General features: G+C 40.3%; 1 protein-coding gene across 1 annotated transcript in view; it reads right to left on the reverse strand.

Moving 5' to 3' along the window:
• The window catches only part of LOC147031500 (uncharacterized), a 121517-nt gene that overhangs the window by 51358 nt on the left and 48112 nt on the right, over window positions 1–22047 (reverse strand). Inside the window, exon 7 of the mRNA XM_085849677.1 lies at window positions 9425–9571. Within this exon, the coding sequence (XP_085705803.1) occupies window positions 9425–9571 (147 nt within the window). The remainder of the gene's footprint in view (window positions 1–9424; window positions 9572–22047) is intronic.

Genomic DNA, 22047 nt, shown 5'->3' on the forward strand with positions numbered 1-22047 from the left:
TCCTGCACAAACAGGCGATTCGTCCATGACAGAGGCTGGAACACCAACAGAGACAGAACAAGCGGATTTAGCAACGCAACCCCCGCATCAAGATTTGCCCAACATCTTGGAAGGTTCCACCGATGAAGAACATGCATCAGATGAAGAAGCGCGAGATATACTGACTGATCGTGGACCTGGCTTTGCCAATTGCATTGGATGTTGGCCTCCTGAGCGACCGTCATCAGAGATGATCGACTACTGGGCATCATGCGATTTGGAGCCCCTGCAGATTTCAATTGGTCCCTTTGATTCATCCAAACAGTTCGTTTAAGGTAGGAAACACTGCTACTCCAAGAATCTTTTTTACCGTAGACTACAAAACGGAGAGTCCGTGAAAAGGTCCTGGCTTTGCTTCTCCACATCAACCGGAAAACTGTACTGCATCGCTTGCAAGCTCTTTGGAGGCGCTACTGCCCTGGGCGGGGAAGGATTCAACGACTGGAAGCATGCCAGTCGTTCTATCGAGGTGTATGAGGGTTCGCGTGTACATTGTGCGAATATCATCCGCTTGTCAGACAGAGCAACATCCGCAGGTCGTGTGGACACTGAACTCGTCAAACAGGTGAGTGAGATTGCGTCCTATTGGAGGGAGGTGCTGAAACGAAGTGTGAGTGTGATATCGTTTATCGCTGAGAGTGGTCTAGCGTTCCGTGGATCGGATGAAATTGTTGGGTCACGGACGAATAGTAACTACCTTGGATGAATGGAATTACTTGTGGAATGCGATCCATTTTTGGCGCAGCACATTCAGAAATATGCCAACCAGGGTAGTGGCCACACCAACTAATCGTCTACGACATGTGAAGAGTTAGTCTCCATCATCGGAAAATCTGTTCTGGATAAAATCGTCGCTCGTGTGTAAGAGGAAAAATACTTCTCTGTGTCAGTGGATTCTACTCCTGACATAAGCCACATCGACCAGCTCACAGCTATTCCATGATACATTGAGAACGAGGCTCCAGTGGAAAGTTTCATGACCTTTCTGAGCAACACGGGACACAATGATCTCCAGCAAGCGACTGCATTACTGGATTTTTTGAAAGCCACTGAATTGGACATCGCAAACTGCCGAGGACAATCTTACGATAACGCATCTAATATGAGTGGCTGATACAATGGGATGCAGGGAATCATCAAACAGGAGAACCATCTCGCAATATTTGTGCCCTGCGTGACGCACTCACTGAACTTAGTCGGTCAGTCGGCCGTGGGATGCTGTAGACCTGCAGCAGCATTCTTTGAATTCGTGGAACAAGTGCATTCATTTTTTACAGCTTCCACATCACGCTATGCCAGATTATTTGATGCCCTGAAAGCCAAAGGTCTGCAAGTACCAAAGCCCCTCAGCGACACTCGCTGGTCGGCTCATTCTGATGCAACCCGAGCTCTTGCAGACGGTTACAGCGAAATCATGGATGTCCTCGATGAAATCCCAAACGATGAACAACTGAATAGCGAAACAAAAAACACCGCCGAGACACTTCACCAAACGATGTGCACGCTCGAGATAGGGTTCTATGCTGGTTTCTGGTCAACTGTCCATGGTAGATTTGATCATACGAGTAAAACCCTTCAGTTGCAAGCTACTGATCTCAACACAGCCGTGCAGATCCTCAAGTCACTGGCGAGCTTTGTGCAGTCATTACACGATCAGTTTGATACATTCGTTGTTGATGGAGTGGAGCGCTCTGGTATGGAGGAATTCACTCGCAGATCATGTAGACGAAAGCATAATGTCCACCTCGCTCCCTTGGACTATGGACACACTCCAGAAGTAGAACTAGACGCCAAGGAGTCCTTTCGCATCAGTGGATATGTTGCAGTGATCGACGTACTGCTGTTACAGTTGGAAAAGCGTACAAACGCTTACAGCGAGATGAGCGACAGATTTGGATTCCTGCGTGCTCTTGTTCAACTCGAAGTGGAGCAGATTCGAGAGTCATGCTTGAAGCTCATCGGGCTGTATCGGGAAGATCTATCACCTGACCTCACAGAATAAATGATTCAGTTCCAAGCCATGGTGAAGGAGACAGAGCCAGACTCAGGCTGTACTGAACTCGAGATGTACAGTTTTCTCATCGAGCGAAAACTCACCGATACTTTCCCAAACGTGGAAGTGCTGCTTCGGATTTACCTCTCACCGATGGTGTCGAACTGCTCTGGGGAGAGCTCATTTTCCAAACTCAAGTTTATCAAGAACCATCTTCGCTCCACAATGGGGCAGCAGAGACTGGTCAATCTGACCATCATTTCAACCGAATCCGAGGTGCTCCATTCCATGCAGGTTGACAGTATCATATCCGAGTTCGCTGCCGCGAAGTCGCGCAGGAAGCTTGTCCATTGATTAAGGCACCGTGTGTATGTTCATTGATGTGGATGACACTGCCGTCTATTTCCGGTCGCTTGGAGTCGGCTATGAATCACCATTTCGGATTTCTCTTGCCCAGAGGGTTTTTATAAGTTAGAAGATTTTTCGTCGAAATTCGTAGAATGATTAATGACAGTGAGTCATTTGTTATTTTCTTATATTAGTCCATCTCTGTCTCTTACTCTTGCAGCAACAGCATTTTGTGATTTGATTTTAGAATGAGCTCAGAGATCAGTCATCAGCTCATAGATAAGTCACCAGCCATATCAATAACAATCCATCCATCTTGTCACATTGTCAGATTTCATTGTAATTTGGGAACATATATGCCAAATCATTCCTGATCAGGATCTGCCAAATCTACAGATACAAGTTCAGTTGTTGATGAAAAAGCAGTTATAATTTAAATTGTTGATTAATCTCCAAATTTGGGGGCACCCCACAATCATTGTGCCCACGGCCCCCCACATGGTAAATCCGGCCCTGTATATATGCAATCCAAACTAAAAACAATACTAAACCGTAAAATGAAATTTTATTTTTGGAAATGAAACAAAACTTACAGTAAAGTTAATTTACAGTAAACGTTACGGCAATCTTACATTGCATAAAAAAGTGTAAAAAAATAATAAATTATTGTGTATGTATTTTTTTTTTCTTTTATTGTGGATTAAGGATGCATTCTACACCACGCTCGAGTCTGGTTGATCAGTGCCCCAGATGAGATACACTTCGAGTCTTGGGGGATTTCAATGCATGACTGAAACGGATAGGGATGGTTATGAGACATGTGTTGGTCCCCATGGGTCAGGAACTATGAACCAGAATAGCACTAAGTTCCTTGACTTTGCAAGAAGTCATGGACTAAGGGTGGCTGGTTCATGGTTTCAGCGGCCACAAGCTCATCGCTGGACTTGGTATTCCAACGCTGGCGGTGTGGCAAAAGAGATTGACCATGTCCTCATTGATGGTCGCTGGAGGATGATCCAGAACTGCAGGGTCTACCGGAGTGCTCAGTTCCTCAATACTGACCACCGGCTTGTTGTAGCAACTCTAAAGCTGCACCTTAAATCTGGGAGAATGGTACCATCCCAGCCTAGGCTGAATGTTGGCAGGCTCAAGGATGAGAGGGCAGCTGAGGAGTTTGCGAACAGGCTGACTGGACATTTGGGGGGTCTGGGTGCTTTGGGGGGTCCTGAAGAGTTGTGGAGTATCTTCAAGACCACCGTCCTTGATGTTGCCGGTGGATGTCTTGGAACTCACCGCAGGGCAAAGAAGAATTTTGTCTTTCAAGGAACACTGGATACCATTGACCAGAGTCGCAGGGCCAGGCTGATTGGCAGATCTGAGCTGTTCAGGGAGCTGAGGCGTAAAACTGTACGTGCACTAAGGGTGGACAAGGAGGCCTATGTGCGAGGAATCTGTGAGGGGGTAGAGCATCACCTGTGGAGAGGTGATTCTCGTCCCACTTGCAAAGGAATTCACGCATTGCGTTCATCCAAGCCCATCCCTCAGAGCACAGCAGTCAGAGCAGAGAGTGGTAGGCTCTTGACAGTGGAGTCTGAAGTGAAGGCCCGCTGGGCGGTTACTTTGAGCGGTTGTCGCAGGCTGATCCACCAGCTGTCGAGTTGGACGTCAAGGGTGTCACAATCCCTGTTGCTGACCCTCCAATCAACTGTGGTCCAATTTTGCTGGTGGAAACACGGGCTGTGGTGAACCGGTTGAAACGGGGTAAAGCTCCAGGGATCTGTGGCATCCATGCTGAACTTCAAGGCTGAATAGGGATTTGTCCGCTGAGGCGAGTCTAAAAAGGCAAAACTAACGAAAAGGCAAATCAAATGAATTAAACAGTAGAAGTAGAACAAATCAGGACTCCCCTACAAAACCTCTTTGTAGACAATGTTTTTCGCTCTTCCACCTGCAGCGAACACAAAAGCATCCTCGTTGCTGCCAACGCGCGATCAGCCAACGGAAAGCTGACCGTGGAAGAAGCACGACTCCCCCCAAATGCAAACCCGTGACAGACAGAGTCTGCCCCTGTGACCACATGTGAGTGGGCGGTGCAAAAGTAAAGCGAAGGACAATGACCTTGAGTAACCAATACGACACGCGCAATGAGGTCATGCACAAAAAGCTTGCATGTGTGCACGGCGTGAACTGCATGCACTGGATCGATTTCGTCATATTAACGTTAATTAGCGTTAATTAACTGCATGCACGGGATCGATTTCGTCATCTTAACGTTAATTAACACCTTAAATTTCTCGCATGCACCAAAAGCACAATACACAAATGCAGTGTATGCAGCAGAAAAGGTAGGGAGGGCGAGAAATTAAAAAGAAATTGCGTTTTAGCTTATTTGGGGAGTCGAGTGGGAAGTGCAAGAATGAAATTAATGATCGATTTGTTCTGTAATCAGGGATTTTTTCGGCAGTGGCGTCGCGGAGGGAAACGGCGCCCAGGGCAAAGTGGAAATTTGCGTCCCCCGTAGGCCTTAAACTTGAGAGGATTTGAATGGAAATCCCATAAGGGATATAGATTTATCGATTTTTTCGAATATCGGAAGTGTTCTGGAAAAAATTTATAGCCCATGACCAAAGCTGGACCAAAAGTCATAATCGGACCGAATTTGAATGGATTCGGTTGGAATTTGTGGAAATGCATAACGACCATACACACACACACACACACACACACACACACACACACACACACACACACACACACACACACACACACACACACACACACACACACACACACACACACACACCCTCAGTTTTATAGATATAGATAGATATAGATAAACAGATAAGATGGGATATATCTCTGACAGAGAGATGAGATGGGATAAATCTGTGATAGATAGATCAGATTGGATATATCTGTGATAGATAGATGAGATGGGATATATCTGTGAAAAATAGATGAGATGAGATTTATCTCAGATCGATAGATGAGATGGGATATATCTGTGAAAAATAGATGAGATGAGATTTATCTCAGATCGATAGATGAGATGGGATATATCTGTGATAGATCGATGAGATGAGATATATCTGTGATTGATAAATGAGATGGGATATATCTGAGAAAGAGAGATGAGATGGGATATACAGTGGGGAGAACAAGAATTTGATACACTGCCGATTTTGCAGGTTTTCCCATTTACAAAGCATGTAGAGGTCTGTAGTTTTCATCATAGTTACACTTCAACTGTGAAAGACGGAATCTTAAACAAAAATCCTGAAAATAACATTGTATGATTTTTAAATAATAAATTTGCATTTTATTGCATGAAATAAGTATTTGATACATCAGAAAAACAGAACTTAATATTTGGTACAGAAACCTTTGTTTGCAATTACAGAGATCAGACGTTTCCTGCAGTTCTTAACCAGGTTTGCACAGACTGCAGCAGGGATTTTGGCCCACTCCTCCATACATATCTTCTCCAGATCCTTCAGGTTTCAGGGCTGTCGCTGGGCAACACAGACTTTCAGCTCCCTCCAAAGATTTTCCATTGGGTTCAGGTCTGGAGACTGGCTCGGCCACTGCAGGACCTTGAGATGCTTCTTACGGAGCCACTCCTTCGTTGCCCTGGCTGTGTGTTTTGGGTCGTTGTCATGCTGGAAGACCCAGCCACGCCTTATCTTCAATGCTCTTGTTGAGGGAAGGAGGTTGTTGGCCAAGATCTCGCGATACATGGCCCCATCCATCCTTCCCTCAATACGGTGCAGTCGTCCTGTCCCCTTTGCAGAAAAGCATCCCCAAAGAATGATGTTTCCACCACCATGCTTCATGGTTGGGATGGTGTTCTTGGGGTTGTACTCATCCTTCTTCTTCCTCCAAACACGGCGAGTGGAGTTTAAACCAAAAAGCTCTATTTTGGTCTCATCAGACCACATGACCTTCTCCCATTCCTCCTCTGGATCATCCAGATGGTCATTGGCAAACTTCAGACGGGCCTGGACATGCGCTGGCTTGAGCAGAGGGACCTTGCGTGCGCTGCAGGAATTTCATCCATGACGGCGTAGTGCGTTAATTTTGGCTTTCTTTGATACTGTGGTCCCAGCTCTCTTCAGGTCATTGACCAGGTCCTGCCATGCAGTTTTGGGCTGATCCCTCACCTCTCATGATCATTGAGGCTCCATGAGGTGAGATCTTGCATGGAGCCCCAGACCGAGGGAGATTGACTGTTATCTTGAACTTCTTCCATTGTCTAATAATTGCGCCAACAGTTGTTGCCTTCTCACGAAGCTGCTTGCCTATTGTCCTGTAGCCCATCCCAGCCTTGTGCAAGTCTACAATTTTGTCCCTGATGTCCTTAGACAGCTCCCTGATCTTGCCCATTTTGGTGAGGTTGGAATCTGATTGATTGAGTGCGGACAGCTGTCTTTTATGCAGATAACAAGTACAAACTGGTGCAGTTAATGCAGGTAATGAGTGGAGAATGGGAGGGCTTCTTAAAGACAAAACTAACAGGTCTGTGAGAGCCGGAATTCTTTCTGGTTGGTCGGTGATCAAATACTTATTTCATGAAATAAAATGAAAATTAATTATTTAAAAAATCATACAATGTGATTTTCAGAATTTTTGTTTTAGATTCCGTCTTTCACAGTTGAAGTGTACCTCTGATAAAAATTACAGACCTCTACGTGCTTTGTAAGTGGGAAAACCTGCAAAATCGGCAGTGTATCAAATACTTCTTCTCCCCACTGTATCTGTGAAAGATAGATGAAATGGGATTTCTCTGCGATGGACAGATGAGATGAGATATATCTGTGACAGATAGATGAGATGGGATTTATCTGCGATAGATAGATGAGATGGGATATATCTGTGAAAGATAGACGAGGTGGGATTTATCTGTGACAGAAAGATGAGATGGGATATATCTGTGATAGATGAGATGGGATATATCTGATAGATGAGATGGGATGGGATGGGATATATCTGTGTTAGAAAGATGATGGGATATATCTGTGATATATAGATGAGATGAGATGTATCTGTGAAAGATAGATGAGATCGGATTTATCTGCGATTGATAGATGAGATGAGATATATCTGTGAAAGATAGATGAGGTGGGATTTATCTGTGACAGAAAGATGAGATGGGATATATCTGTGACAAAGATGAGATGGGATTTATCTGTGATAGATGAGATGGGATGGGATGGGATGGGATATATCTGTGTTAGAAAGATGATGGGATATATCTGTGAAAGATAGATGAGGTGGGATTTATCTGTGACAGAAAGATGAGATGGGATATATCTGTGATAGATGAGATGGGATATATCTGTGATAGATGAGATCGGATGGGATGGGATATATCTGTGATAGATAGATGAGATGAGATATATCTGTGAAAGATAGATGAGGTGGGATTTATCTGTGACAAAGATGAGATGGGATTTATCTGTGATAGTTGAGATGGGATGGGATGGGATATATCTGTGTTAGAAAGATGATGGGATATATCTGTGAAAGATAGATGAGGTGGGATTTATCTGTGACAGAAAGATGAGATGGGATATATCTGTGATAGATGAGATGGGATATATCTGTGATAGATGAGATGGGATGGGATGGGATATATCTGTGACAGATAGATGAGATGAGATGTATCTGTGAAAGAAAGATGAGATGGGATTTATCTGTGACAGAAAGATGAGATGGGATATATCTGTGATAGATGAGATGGGATATATCTGTGATAGATGAGATGGGATATATCTGTGTTAGAAAGATGATGGGATTTATCTGTGACAGAAAGATGGGATGGGATATATCTGTGATAGATGAGATGGGATATATCTGTGATAGATGAGATGGGATGGGATGGGATATATGTGTTAGAAAGATGATGGGATATATCTGTGAAAGATAGATGAGATGAGATGTATCTGTGAAAGATAGATGAGATGGGATTTATCTGGGATAGACAGATGAGAGTAGATATATCTGTGACAGATAGATGATATGGGATTGATAGATAGATGAGATAGGATAGAACTGTGATAGATAGATGAGATGGGATAGATCTATGATCGATAGATGAGATTGGACTTATTTGCGATAGACAGATGAGAGGAGATATATTTGTGACAGATAGATGATATGGGAGTGATAGATATATGAGATGGGATAGAACTGTGATAGATAGATGAGATGGGATAGATCTGTGATAGATAGATGAGATGGGATAGATCTGTGATCGATAGAAGAGATGGGATTTATCTGTGATAGATCGATGAGATGGGACTTATCTGTGATGAGATGAGATGGGATATATCTGTGAGAGATAGATGAGATGGGACTTATCTGTGATAGATAGATGCAAATTTTTTTTCTCGAAACATTATTTATAAAGCAACTGATCAAATCCAATGAAGCATGACTTGTGAATATAGAAATGTTTTATTTGTCATTTGAATTGAAGTTCTGTTCTCACTTTGAAAAGAAATATTAATTATTTGTAAAATAATCATACTTTTCTTCGTGAAACCAAATTAAATCCCCAAGCCTGGAATTCGAATATTCCACAACAGTGTTGTGATTGTGTTGATGCTCTTGGTCTCATAATTCTTGAGTTTCCCCACCCCATTCCCTCTTATTTTTAAAAGTAGCCCGAGAAGGATTAATTCCTTTGGATTTAATCTTCCCAATGAAGCTTTTTGATCACACACATGATCAATTCGAGGATGTTATTGAGCACATTAAATTTTGGCACAGCATTATTCACTTTATCCAGCATGTGATCAAAAGGTCTGGTGGAAGAAAGATCTGGTGGTCAATTAAAGGTGGTGTCGTTCTTGTGAAACTCAGGGACAAAGGCCAAAATGGACCGTCTGATGAGGGTTAAGGACCATTTATGATTGATGGCTTCATGAGCAGGAGAAAATAAGCAGCTGCAAAATGTTAAAACAAATCAGAACATGTGGAGGTGAACATGATCTTCACCCCCTTGGCATCTCTCATCGCACAAGTTAGATAATGGTTGCTTACTTGTTTGGAACTTTCAACATTCTTCTGTCGGAGATCCTTTATTTGAATGTCCACTGTACAACAATTCCAAATGATGTCCTCAAATTCTGAAGTAATATATTTGTTGTGACCCTCCATTGCTTCCAACTGCTGATTTAGAATATTGATCTGTGCGGAAAAAAACAAGACAGTCATGAACAGTAGTTTCTGTTGTCTGTTCCACATTACCAGAAAGAATGAATGTGACATGTTTTGTTTTTTTTAATTTGTTATTAAGACACTGTCGAGGCTCGTATGAGTGCTAACACACAGAAACACACGAGGGCAGCAAGACACAAGAGGGGGTGGGGTGGGGGGGAGAGGGAAGGAAAAATAGTGTGGAACAAAGACATGAGGAGATCTGTGGAAGGGAGAGGGATGGGCCAGGGTACATGGGGTAAACAACATGGACACAACAGGGACTTTCAGGTCCTTACACGACAGGGACTTTCAGGAAGAAAGCAGGGAATTTGAAGAAGGTGGGAGTTTGTTCCAAAAGGCAGGAAAAAAAAGGAGGAATGAAAGAGTGAAGGTGAGCAGTTATTCTTGATTTTGGTAGTTTTACCAGAAGGGGGTTGCTGGCAGACCTTGAGCACCCCCTGGATATATGGAGTGGAACATATCTCAGACAGAGCAGGGGAGGTGAGGCCATAGAGGAGACGGTGGAAGAAAGAAAGACCACCGACCTGCCTGCAGTGAGAGAGTGAGAGACCAAAACTCAGTGTCATCATGGGAGATACCAATGATCCGAATTGCCTGAATTTCTTCAGTGTGAAGCCAAGAAAGGTGAGAGGCGGGAGCAGTATTCCATCAGGTTGCAGATGAAAGCTTTGTATGCGGTCAGGAGCTCAGGTGTGCCAAGGAAGGACTTTACACAACGGAAGATTCCCAGTCGGCGACTGGCTTTGGAGGCCAGCTTTGAAATGTGGCTTTCCCAGGAAAGATCATGACAGAAGGTGAGACCCAGAAGCTTGAATGAAAGGACTTCTTCCTGTGGATTGTTGAGAAAGTAGATGGGGGGGGGGTCCAAACAGTCCTTTCGGAGAGACAAAGTGAGAGTGTGAGATTTGTCCGGATTGAAAGACTTGCTCCACGTGTTGGACCAGTTTGTGATTTTATCCAGATCTGCAGAGAGCGAAGAAGCTGCTGCTTGTCAATCTGAGGGATGGCACATGGTACGGCAGAGGGTGGAGTCATCAGCAAAGGGATAAAGAGGATTTGCCAGGGTGGGAGAGATCATTGATGAAAAACAGAAATAGAACAGGGCCCAGAACGCCACCTTGAGGCACTCCAGCCTGGACAGGAAAAGGGGATGAGAGAACTCCATTTAGGGCCACACGTTGGCTGTGATGGGAGAGGAAGTATGCGAGCCATGAGTGGAGATGTCCTTGGATACCATTGGAAGAGACCTTGGTGAGCAGGGCAGGGTGCCAGACCTTATCAAAGGCACATGATATGTCTTGGGATATGGCTCTGATTTCATGTATGGCATTGAGGATCTCCATCCATTATTGGGAGAGCAGAAGCAGCGTATCCAGGGTTGAGTGACCTGGTCTGAAACCAAATTGATGATCGGAAATCAAGCCATTGGAGAAGAGGAAGGATTTAATGTCTGAAGCGAGGATGGATTTCATTACCTTGCTGATAATTGGGAGAAGGCTGCTTGGTCTGCAGTTGCAGGGATCTGTTTTTGCACCTTTTTTAATGCAGAGTGGAAATGTTTGCTGATTTTCTCGCAGATGGCAGATGACATTGAGCAAATGCGAGGGTGAATAAAGCAGAAAGAGGATGAGTAAGAGTAGAGGAGCAAGTTTTTAGGGCACGTGGGCTGATGCTGTCTGGACCGGTTGCAGAATCTGAGTCGAGGTTTGACAGCAAGCTCTCCACCTTGTCAGGAGAAAAGGACACAGTCCAGGAACAGCTGGGTGTGACTGGGTAAGGTGGGTGCAGAGAGCGATGGGTTTGGGACACAAGATTTCAAAGCAAATTCGGAGGTTCGGCATTCAGCCTTTTCAGGTGCCGTGTCAACTGTGCAGCCTTTTCAGGTAAGGGAGGGGATGGAGGGGAACATTCACCAGAAACAGACTTCACCAGAAGGGCACTCAAAAGAGCGCATACCTCCATCCTGTAATGCCTGATCCACGAGAACATATCGGGCCCACTACAGTTTTTTAAATATCATACTATTAGGCCATCGGCTCGATACCGTGCACCCCCCCCCCCCATCGGGCCACCGTGCACCCCCCCTCCACTTCCCAACAAAACTTTGTTTTTTTGAAGTGTCTGGATATGCTGAATACGAATTTGAATGTTAACATTGAAAATATTGGGATGCACTACCTGTTTTAGCCTCATGAAAAGGGGTACCATCAAAAATGAATTTTCGTTATTTGTGCCAAAAGCGATTTCCGTACCCAATCAGAATGGCTTCGAGATGACCCATTACACTGTCAGACGACACATATTATGGCTTCTATGAAACATCTCATGCTGGTTCTATGTATGTGTCTAAAATTAATATATCCAAGAGCTTATATAACATGTTGAGTACATGTACTGTATAGTCTTATTAACTGCCCATTACTGTGTACCAATTGTATTAGTTTATTTTGTGCAGTGAACACAAAGGTGCCAGGAAATGGTAATTATATGAGATTAAGAATTTTTGCCTGAGTGCTACGGTATGATGAATCTTCGTAAATGACGTAACCGTCAAAATACCCCGTCAGCATGATGATCGTTTTGCTCACAAATTTCTGTGACGTGTTCTACGACAGAAGACTAAATCTGGTATAGCAGCTTGGTATAGGTACGTCATTGTATTCCCAGTATTTATTTGAGGAATTAATGATACTGAGTCGGCAGTACCATGGCAAATGTAATGTAACGGACGTAACAACTGAGCGTAACGGACGTAACATATCTGGACGTTAATTAATAAACGTCGGGAGATGCTACCACAATATATACAGACACTGCTTGATGAATGACTGGCCAAAACAGGGGTGTAGACACATTTCAACTTGAATAAAAACCAGTTAAACCACTTTTTAGTGGGAAATTCATCCTTTTTCATGCTGGTCATCTGGCACGGTGTAACTGAGCAACTGATGAGCTACTACAGGCAAAACTTAGTCAATTTCAGAGAATATAAATAAATGGATTCATTGTTTTGTTTAACATTTCTGCAAATGTTTCACAAAACAATGAATCCATTTATTTATATTCTCTGAAATTCAAAAAAATCATAAATCAAATCCAGGAACAAAAATACTGGAACAAGAGAAATTTGGTAATAGTAAATCCGAAAAAAATTGGTGAACAGCACGCCAACGTCAACGTCGAAATCAGTCAAACTTTGAAATCCTGTGGCTAACTTGAACGTTCAACAAACATACACATTTTGACTAACGACGAGCAAATGCAGCATTGATTTCAAGCAGGCAAGGGACTTGGAACGAGGACACTCCCTGTAAACCAACGGGACCATAAAAAATGACTGACTCATGGACGGTGTCAATGTCATCCTTCACTGGCCACTTGAATGTTGCAACTCCACCAATCGTACTCTGAGGAAGGAACTTTACAGTCCAGAACCCATCGCGTTCACCACAACTGAGAACACGGCCGATGTAAAACCGTGTTACGAAGCCCACGGCATAAGAAGCTTCCGTCTCTCCATCATTATGGTGCTCTGATGCACTGTCAGGCTGATCATTCCATTGGAGATAGGAGCAGCTCAGCTCTTCACGAAGGTGGCTTTCCTGGAAGATGTTCTGAACTTTAGCGTCGTAATCACTACACTGGGTACAGTCCCCGATATGGCATGACAGGTTGGATCCGCAGACCGTTCTTGCTATCAAGTCATCACTGTTTGGCAGGGGTGGCACGCATTTTTGAATTCTTCTCACGAGAAGGTCGAAGTTCTCATGATAGGAACAACAGCACACATTCTGACCTTTCTCCGACACCGGTAGTGCATTAACTTGTCGCAGCGATGCAAACTTCGATTTTCCAATCTCCATTTCAGGATCCTCCAATCTGAATAACTTGTACGCCTCCATCACATTCATGATCATAAGCTTTTTCTGTAGCTTTTGCTTTTGGCCATCAATCCGAACAGTTACCACGTCTTTCCGACCGGGCATCTGTCTCGACACTTCATCACTGAGGTAAAATGAACGGACAGCTTCCTCAGTTGCTGGAGAAAACGGCCTCTGCTTCGACTTCGTCAGTCCACTTCCCACACCGAACTTCTCCACCTGCTTTTTCACAACACAAAGTCTTTTTCGTGGGCTGGTTGGTAGAGCTTTACCGGCACGACGTACTGCTTTCCCAAAACTCTGGGCCGATCTGAAGACTTGCGATGGACTACCAGATGTTGGCGATTGCAATGTTCTTTTCTCACGCATTTTTTGCATCCTATGCTTTGCTTTTGCCCTTTCTTCGCAATTTTTCTTGTTGTCCCATTGGGCACGGTAGTGCTTATGTTGTTCTGCATTTTTTTTCTTCTTTCGTCATGCTTCTTTTGCTCCGACATACGCTGTCTGTACAGCCGCATCCTTTCCGCCACCGAATTGGCCATCTGCAAGATTGTGTAAAATATTAAAATATGCGACATTAAAACACGAGACCAAAATGACGACATTGAAACACGAGACATATTATTAATTGAAAAGCTGTGGGAACACCGGTTCTTGTGCTGGTATGATGATTCAGGCCAGATTTTAGATTCAAATCATACTGAACACATGCCAGTACGTTTGACAAGGGTAGTATTAGCCGAGTAGACACGCAAAAAAAGAAAAAAAGTGAACACCACACTATGGGATTTGAACCCATAACCACGAGCATGTTGTAACTAGTTACTAACCCACACGGCCACTGCAACATCCACCATAACCATGCTCTCGCGTAATATATTAAGTAACTTCGCTGTCCCACATGTCGGGACATGACGCACTACTTCATAGCGTATGGATACATTCTTTGCTCAATTGTTGTTAGGTCTGGTATCAAAATTCAGTCAAAAACGTGCCCCAAAGAAGCTATGTCTGTTTATTTACACCTTTTTGGCACCATTTGGTCTATGGATGGGTCTGGCAACAGAAGCCAGCCACTCCAATTCTCAATAACCGGAGTGGGGGAAATACAGATAGGGAATGCACTTCGTAACGGACGTAACCCTTTGGCATGTTACGTCCGTTAAGGTAATCCGGTTACGTCCGTTATGGTAATTTTAGCCCCGGTAAAGGGTATAATTCTTATTGGTCTATGTTACTGTATTAGCCGCACAATTAACCAAGAAAAACATAAATGGGAAGGTTGGAATATCTTGAGCCATGGAGAAAAAAGGACAATTTTACAATTTTCGTAACGGACGTAACATCAGCCTATTAGGATTTCGTTCCACACAAAGAAAACTTAAAAGTAGAATTCAGTCAGAACTAACAGTTCATGGTGAATCTTCAACATATGCTGAATGTACATCACTAACCATTTTGGCCACGAAGTCTTCTTCAACTCGGATGTCGTTGGATATAAAATTAGGAAAATTGATGTACTTTTGAGAGACGTTGAGAAAAAACAAAATGGCGTCCAAATCACGTGACAACATGTCCGCAGCTAATATTGCAAAAATTAAATTATTTCAATTCATGATCTGTCATATGGAATATAAGGTTTAATGAAAAATATACTTTCAAAAAATAGTCACCAGGTAACTTTTTGCATGGAATTACCCGTATTGTAAAATACATTACTATATTAATGAGAGTGGGAAAGAATATACCAGCGATATTAACATGAATAATGTTCTCAGCAATTTATTTTATTTTTAAAACCCAACCCTGCTTTTGATTTTGTGAATACCGTTCTGTTGTTTATAGTGTGATGACATCATGTGTTCATGTTATCTGGATTAAATTGTATTTGGATTATATATATATATATATATATATATATATATATATATATATATATATATATATATATATATATATATATATATATGACAAATTAAGTCAGATTCTTATTCTGGACGATTTGGCAGAAGAAAAAAAAATTGTCTTAAAAATAAGCTTTATTGAAACATCTACAACACAGAAATGAACGGTTAATAAGATGACACAGTACATGTACTCAGCATGTTATACAAGCTCTTGGATATATTAATTTTAGATACATACATGGAACCAGCATGAGATTATGTTTCATATAAGCCATAATATGTGTCGTCTGACAGTGTAATGGGTCATCTCGAAGCCATTCTGATTGGGTACGGAAATCGCTTTTGGCACAAATAACGAAAATTCATTTTTGATGGTACCCCTTTTCATGAGGCTAAAACAGGTAGTGCATCCCAATATTTTCAATGTTAACATTCAAATTCGTATTCAGCATATCCAGATACTTCAAAAAAAACATCGTTTTGTTGGGAGGTGGGGGGTGGGGTGCACGGTGGCCCGTGCCCATCCAGCCCATGGCCTAAATATATCGTTTTTTGAGCCTCATCTCAAAATGGTGAGAAATCACATTAAAAAATTCCCATAGTCCTATCCGGATCCGGATCTTCACCAAAATCTAAACAGTTTGTCCTTGAATCTGTCCACAAAATTTCATCTGGATCAGTGTTCACAACAATTTGTGAGAGAGAGAGAGTGGGAGAGAGAGAGAGAGGGGGGAGAGAGGGAGAGAGGGGGGAGAGAGAGGGGGAGAGAGAGAGGGGGGAGAGAGAGAGGGGGAGAGAGAGGGGGAGAGAGAGGGGGAGAGAGAGGGGGAGAGAGAGAGGGGGAGAGAGAGGGGGAGAGAGAGGGGGAGAGAGAGGGGGAGAGAGAGAAAGAGGGAGATAGAGAGGGGGAGAGAGAGGGGGAGAGAGAGAGATAGAGATAGAGATAGAGATAGAGATAGAGATAGAGATAGAGATAGAGATAGAGATAGAGATAGAGATAGAGATAGAGATAGAGATAGAGATAGAGATAGAGATAGAGATAGAGATAGAGATAGAGATAGAGATAGAGATAGAGATAGAGATAGAGATATAGAGATATAGAGATATAGAGATATAGAGATATAGAGATATAGAGATATAGAGATATAGAGATATAGAGATATAGAGATATAGAGATATAGAGATATAGAGATATAGAGATATAGAGATATAGAGATATAGAGATATAGAGATATAGAGATATAGAGATATAGAGATATAGAGATATAGAGATATAGAGATATAGAGATATAGAGATATAGAGATATAGAGATATAGAGATATAGAGATATAGAGATATAGAGATATAGAGATATAGAGATATAGAGATATAGAGATATAGAGATATAGAGATATAGAGATATAGAGATATAGAGATATAGAGATATAGAGATATAGAGATATAGAGATATAGAGATATAGAGATATAGAGATATAGAGATATAGAGATATAGAGATATAGAGATATAGAGATATAGAGATATAGAGATATAGAGATATAGAGATATAGAGATATAGAGATATAGAGATATAGAGATATAGAGATATAGAGATATAGAGATATAGAGATATAGAGATATAGAGATATAGAGATATAGAGATATAGAGATATAGAGATATAGAGATATAGAGATATAGAGATAGGAGATAGAGATATAGAGATATAGAGATATAGAGATATAGAGATATAGAGCTATAGAGATATAGAGATATAGAGATATAGAGATATAGAGATATAGAGATATAGAGATATAGAGATATAGAGATATAGAGATATAGAGATATAGAGATATAGAGATATAGAGATATAGAGATATAGAGATATAGAGATATAGAGATATAGAGATATAGAGATATAGAGATATAGAGATATAGAGATATAGAGATATAGAGATATAGAGATATAGAGATATAGAGATATAGAGATATAGAGATATAGAGATATAGAGATATAGAGATATAGAGATATAGAGATATAGAGATATAGAGATATAGAGATATAGAGATATAGAGATATAGAGATATAGAGATATAGAGATATAGAGATATAGAGATATAGAGATATAGAGATATAGAGATATAGAGATATAGAGATATAGAGCTATAGAGATATAGAGATATAGAGATATAGAGATATAGAGATATAGAGATATAGAGATATAGAGATATAGAGATATAGAGATATAGAGATATAGAGATATAGAGATATAGAGATATAGAGATATAGAGATATAGAGATATAGAGATATAGAGATATAGAGATATAGAGATATAGAGATATAGAGATATAGAGATATAGAGATATAGAGATATAGAGATATAGAGATATAGAGATATAGAGATATAGAGATATAGAGATATAGAGATATAGAGATATAGAGATATAGAGATATAGAGATATAGAGATATAGAGATATAGAGATATAGAGATATAGAGATATAGAGATATAGAGATATAGAGATATAGAGATATAGAGATATAGAGATATAGAGATATAGAGATATAGAGATATAGAGATATAGAGATATAGAGATATAGAGATATAGAGATATAGAGATATAGAGATATAGAGATATAGAGATATAGAGATATAGAGATATAGAGATATAGAGATATAGAGATATAGAGATATAGAGATATAGAGATATAGAGATATAGAGATATAGAGATATAGAGATATAGAGATATAGAGATATAGAGATATAGAGATATAGAGATATAGAGATATAGAGATATAGAGATATAGAGATATAGAGATATAGAGATATAGAGATATAGAGATATAGAGATATAGAGATATAGAGATATAGAGATATAGAGATATAGAGATATAGAGATATAGAGATATAGAGATATAGAGATATAGAGATATAGAGATATAGAGATATAGAGATATAGAGATATAGAGATATAGAGATATAGAGATATAGAGATATAGAGATATAGAGATATAGAGATATAGAGATATAGAGATATAGAGATATAGAGATATAGAGATATAGAGATATAGAGATATAGAGATATAGAGATATAGAGATATAGAGATATAGAGATATAGAGATATAGAGATATAGAGATATAGAGATATAGAGATATAGAGATATAGAGATATAGAGATATAGAGATATAGAGATATAGAGATATAGAGATATAGAGATATAGAGATATAGAGATATAGAGATATAGAGATATAGAGATATAGAGATATAGAGATATAGAGATATAGAGATATAGAGATATAGAGATATAGAGATATAGAGATATAGAGATATAGAGATATAGAGATATAGAGATATAGAGATATAGAGATATAGAGATATAGAGATATAGAGATATAGAGATATAGAGATATAGAGATATAGAGATATAGAGATATAGAGATATAGAGATATAGAGATATAGAGATATAGAGATATAGAGATATAGAGATATAGAGATATAGAGATATAGAGATATAGAGATATAGAGATATAGAGATATAGAGATATAGAGATATAGAGATATAGAGATATAGAGATATAGAGATATAGAGATATAGAGATATAGAGATATAGAGATATAGAGATATAGAGATATAGAGATATAGAGATATAGAGATATAGAGATATAGAGATATAGAGATATAGAGATATAGAGATATAGAGATATAGAGATATAGAGATATAGAGATATAGAGATATAGAGATATAGAGATATAGAGATATAGAGATATAGAGATATAGAGATATAGAGATATAGAGATATAGAGATATAGAGATATAGAGATATAGAGATATAGAGATATAGAGATATAGAGATATAGAGATATAGAGATATAGAGATATAGAGATATAGAGATATAGAGATATAGAGATATAGAGATATAGAGATATAGAGATATAGAGATATAGAGATATAGAGATATAGAGATATAGAGATATAGAGATATAGAGATATAGAGATATAGAGATATAGAGATATAGAGATATAGAGATATAGAGATATAGAGATATAGAGATATAGAGATATAGAGATATAGAGATATAGAGATATAGAGATATAGAGATATAGAGATATAGAGATATAGAGATATAGAGATATAGAGATATAGAGATATAGAGATATAGAGATATAGAGATATAGAGATATAGAGATATAGAGATATAGAGATATAGAGATATAGAGATATAGAGATATAGAGATATAGAGATATAGAGATATAGAGATATAGAGATATAGAGATATAGAGATATAGAGATATAGAGATATAGAGATATAGAGATATAGAGATATAGAGATATAGAGATATAGAGATATAGAGATATAGAGATATAGAGATATAGAGATATAGAGATATAGAGATATAGAGATATAGAGATATAGAGATATAGAGATATAGAGATATAGAGATATAGAGATATAGAGATATAGAGATATAGAGATATAGAGATATAGAGATATAGAGATATAGAGATATAGAGATATAGAGATATAGAGATATAGAGATATAGAGATATAGAGATATAGAGATATAGAGATATAGAGATATAGAGATATAGAGATATAGAGATATAGAGATATAGAGATATAGAGATATAGAGATATAGAGATATAGAGATATAGAGATATAGAGATATAGAGATATAGAGATATAGAGATATAGAGATATAGAGATATAGAGATATAGAGATATAGAGATATAGAGATATAGAGATATAGAGATATAGAGATATAGAGATATAGAGATATAGAGATATAGAGATATAGAGATATAGAGATATAGAGATATAGAGATATAGAGATATAGAGATATAGAGATATAGAGATATAGAGATATAGAGATATAGAGATATAGAGATATAGAGATATAGAGATATAGAGATATAGAGATATAGAGATATAGAGATATAGAGATATAGAGATATAGAGATATAGAGATATAGAGATATAGAGATATAGAGATATAGAGATATAGAGATATAGAGATATAGAGATATAGAGATATAGAGATATAGAGATATAGAGATATAGAGATATAGAGATATAGAGATATAGAGATATAGAGATATAGAGATATAGAGATATAGAGATATAGAGATATAGAGATATAGAGATATAGAGATATAGAGATATAGAGATATAGAGATATAGAGATATAGAGATATAGAGATATAGAGATATAGAGATATAGAGATATAGAGATATAGAGATATAGAGATATAGAGATATAGAGATATAGAGATATAGAGATATACAGATATAGAGATATAGAGATATAGAGATATAGAGATATAGAGATAGAGATAGAGATAGAGATAGAGATAGAGATAGAGATAGAGATAGAGATAGAGATACAGATAGAGATAGAGATAGAGATAGAGATAGAGATAGAGATAGAGATAGAGATAGAGATAGAGATAGAGATAGAGAGAGAGAGAGAGTGGGAGAGAGAGAGTGGGAGAGAGAGAGTGGGAGAGAGAGAGTGGGAGAGAGAGAGTGGGAGAGAGAGAGTGGGAGAGAGAGTGGAGAGAGAGAGTGGAGAGAGAGAGTGGGAGAGAGAGAGTGGGAGAGAGAGAGTGGGAGAGAGAGAGTGGGAGAGAGAGAGTGGGAGAGAGAGTGGAGAGAGAGAGAGTGGGAGAGAGAGAGTGGGAGAGAGAGAGAGGGGGAGAGAGAGAGTGGGAGAGAGAGAGGGGGAGAGAGAGAGGGGGAGAGAGAGTGAGAGTGAGAGAGAGAGAGTGAGAGAGAGAGTGAGAGAGTGGGAGAGTGAGAGAGTGAGAGAGTGGGAGAGTGAGAGAGTGGGAGAGTGAGAGAGTGGAAAGAGAGAGATAGAGAGAGTGGGAGAGAGAGAGTGGGAGAGAGAGAGTGGGAGAGAGATAGTGGGAGAGAGATAGTGGGAGAGAGAGAGTGGGAGAGAGAGAGTGGGAGAGAGAGTGGGAGAGAGAGTGGGAGAGAGAGTGGGAGAGGGAGAGAGAGAGAGAGAGTGGGAGAGAGATGGTGGGAGAGAGAGGGTGGGAGAGAAAGGGTGAGAGAGAGAGGGAGAGAGAGGGAGAGAGAGGGAGAGAGAGGGAGAGAGTGGGAGAGAGAGGGAGAGAGTGGGAGAGAGTGGGAGAGAGAAAGAGAGTGGGTGAGAGAAAGAGAGTGGGAGAGAGAAAGAGAGTGGGAGAGAGAAAGAGTGGGAGAGAGAAAGAGTGGGAGAGAGAGAGTGGGAGAGAGAGAGAGAGAGAGAGTGGGAGAGATAGTGTGAGAGAGAGAGAGAGAGAGAGAGAGAGAGAGAGAGAGAGAGAGAGAGAGAGAGAGAGAGAGAGAGAGAGAGAGAGAGAGAGAGAGAGAGAGAGAGAGAGAGAGAGAGAGAGAGAGAGAGAGAGAGAGAGAGAGAGAGAGAGGAGAGAGAGAAAGAGAGAGGGGGGAGAGGGGCAGATTAAGAGAGGGAGAGAGGGGCAGAGAAAGAGAGGGGAGAGGGGCAGAGAAAGAGAGGGGGAAGGGGCAGAGAAAGAGAGAGGGGAGGGGGAGAGAGAGAGGGAGAGAGAAAGAGAGACTGTAGGAGTGGCAGAGAAAGAGAGGGGGAGAGGAGGGAGAGAGAGAGGGAGAGAGAGGGAGAGGAAGACAGAGAGAAAAGGGGGGGGGGAGGGAGGGGAG

Source organism: Eptatretus burgeri, chromosome 2, assembly GCF_056783735.1.
Source record: "Eptatretus burgeri isolate ZD-2024b chromosome 2, Ebu_testis_v1, whole genome shotgun sequence".
Classification (NCBI taxonomy): Eukaryota; Metazoa; Chordata; class Myxini; order Myxiniformes; family Myxinidae; genus Eptatretus; species Eptatretus burgeri.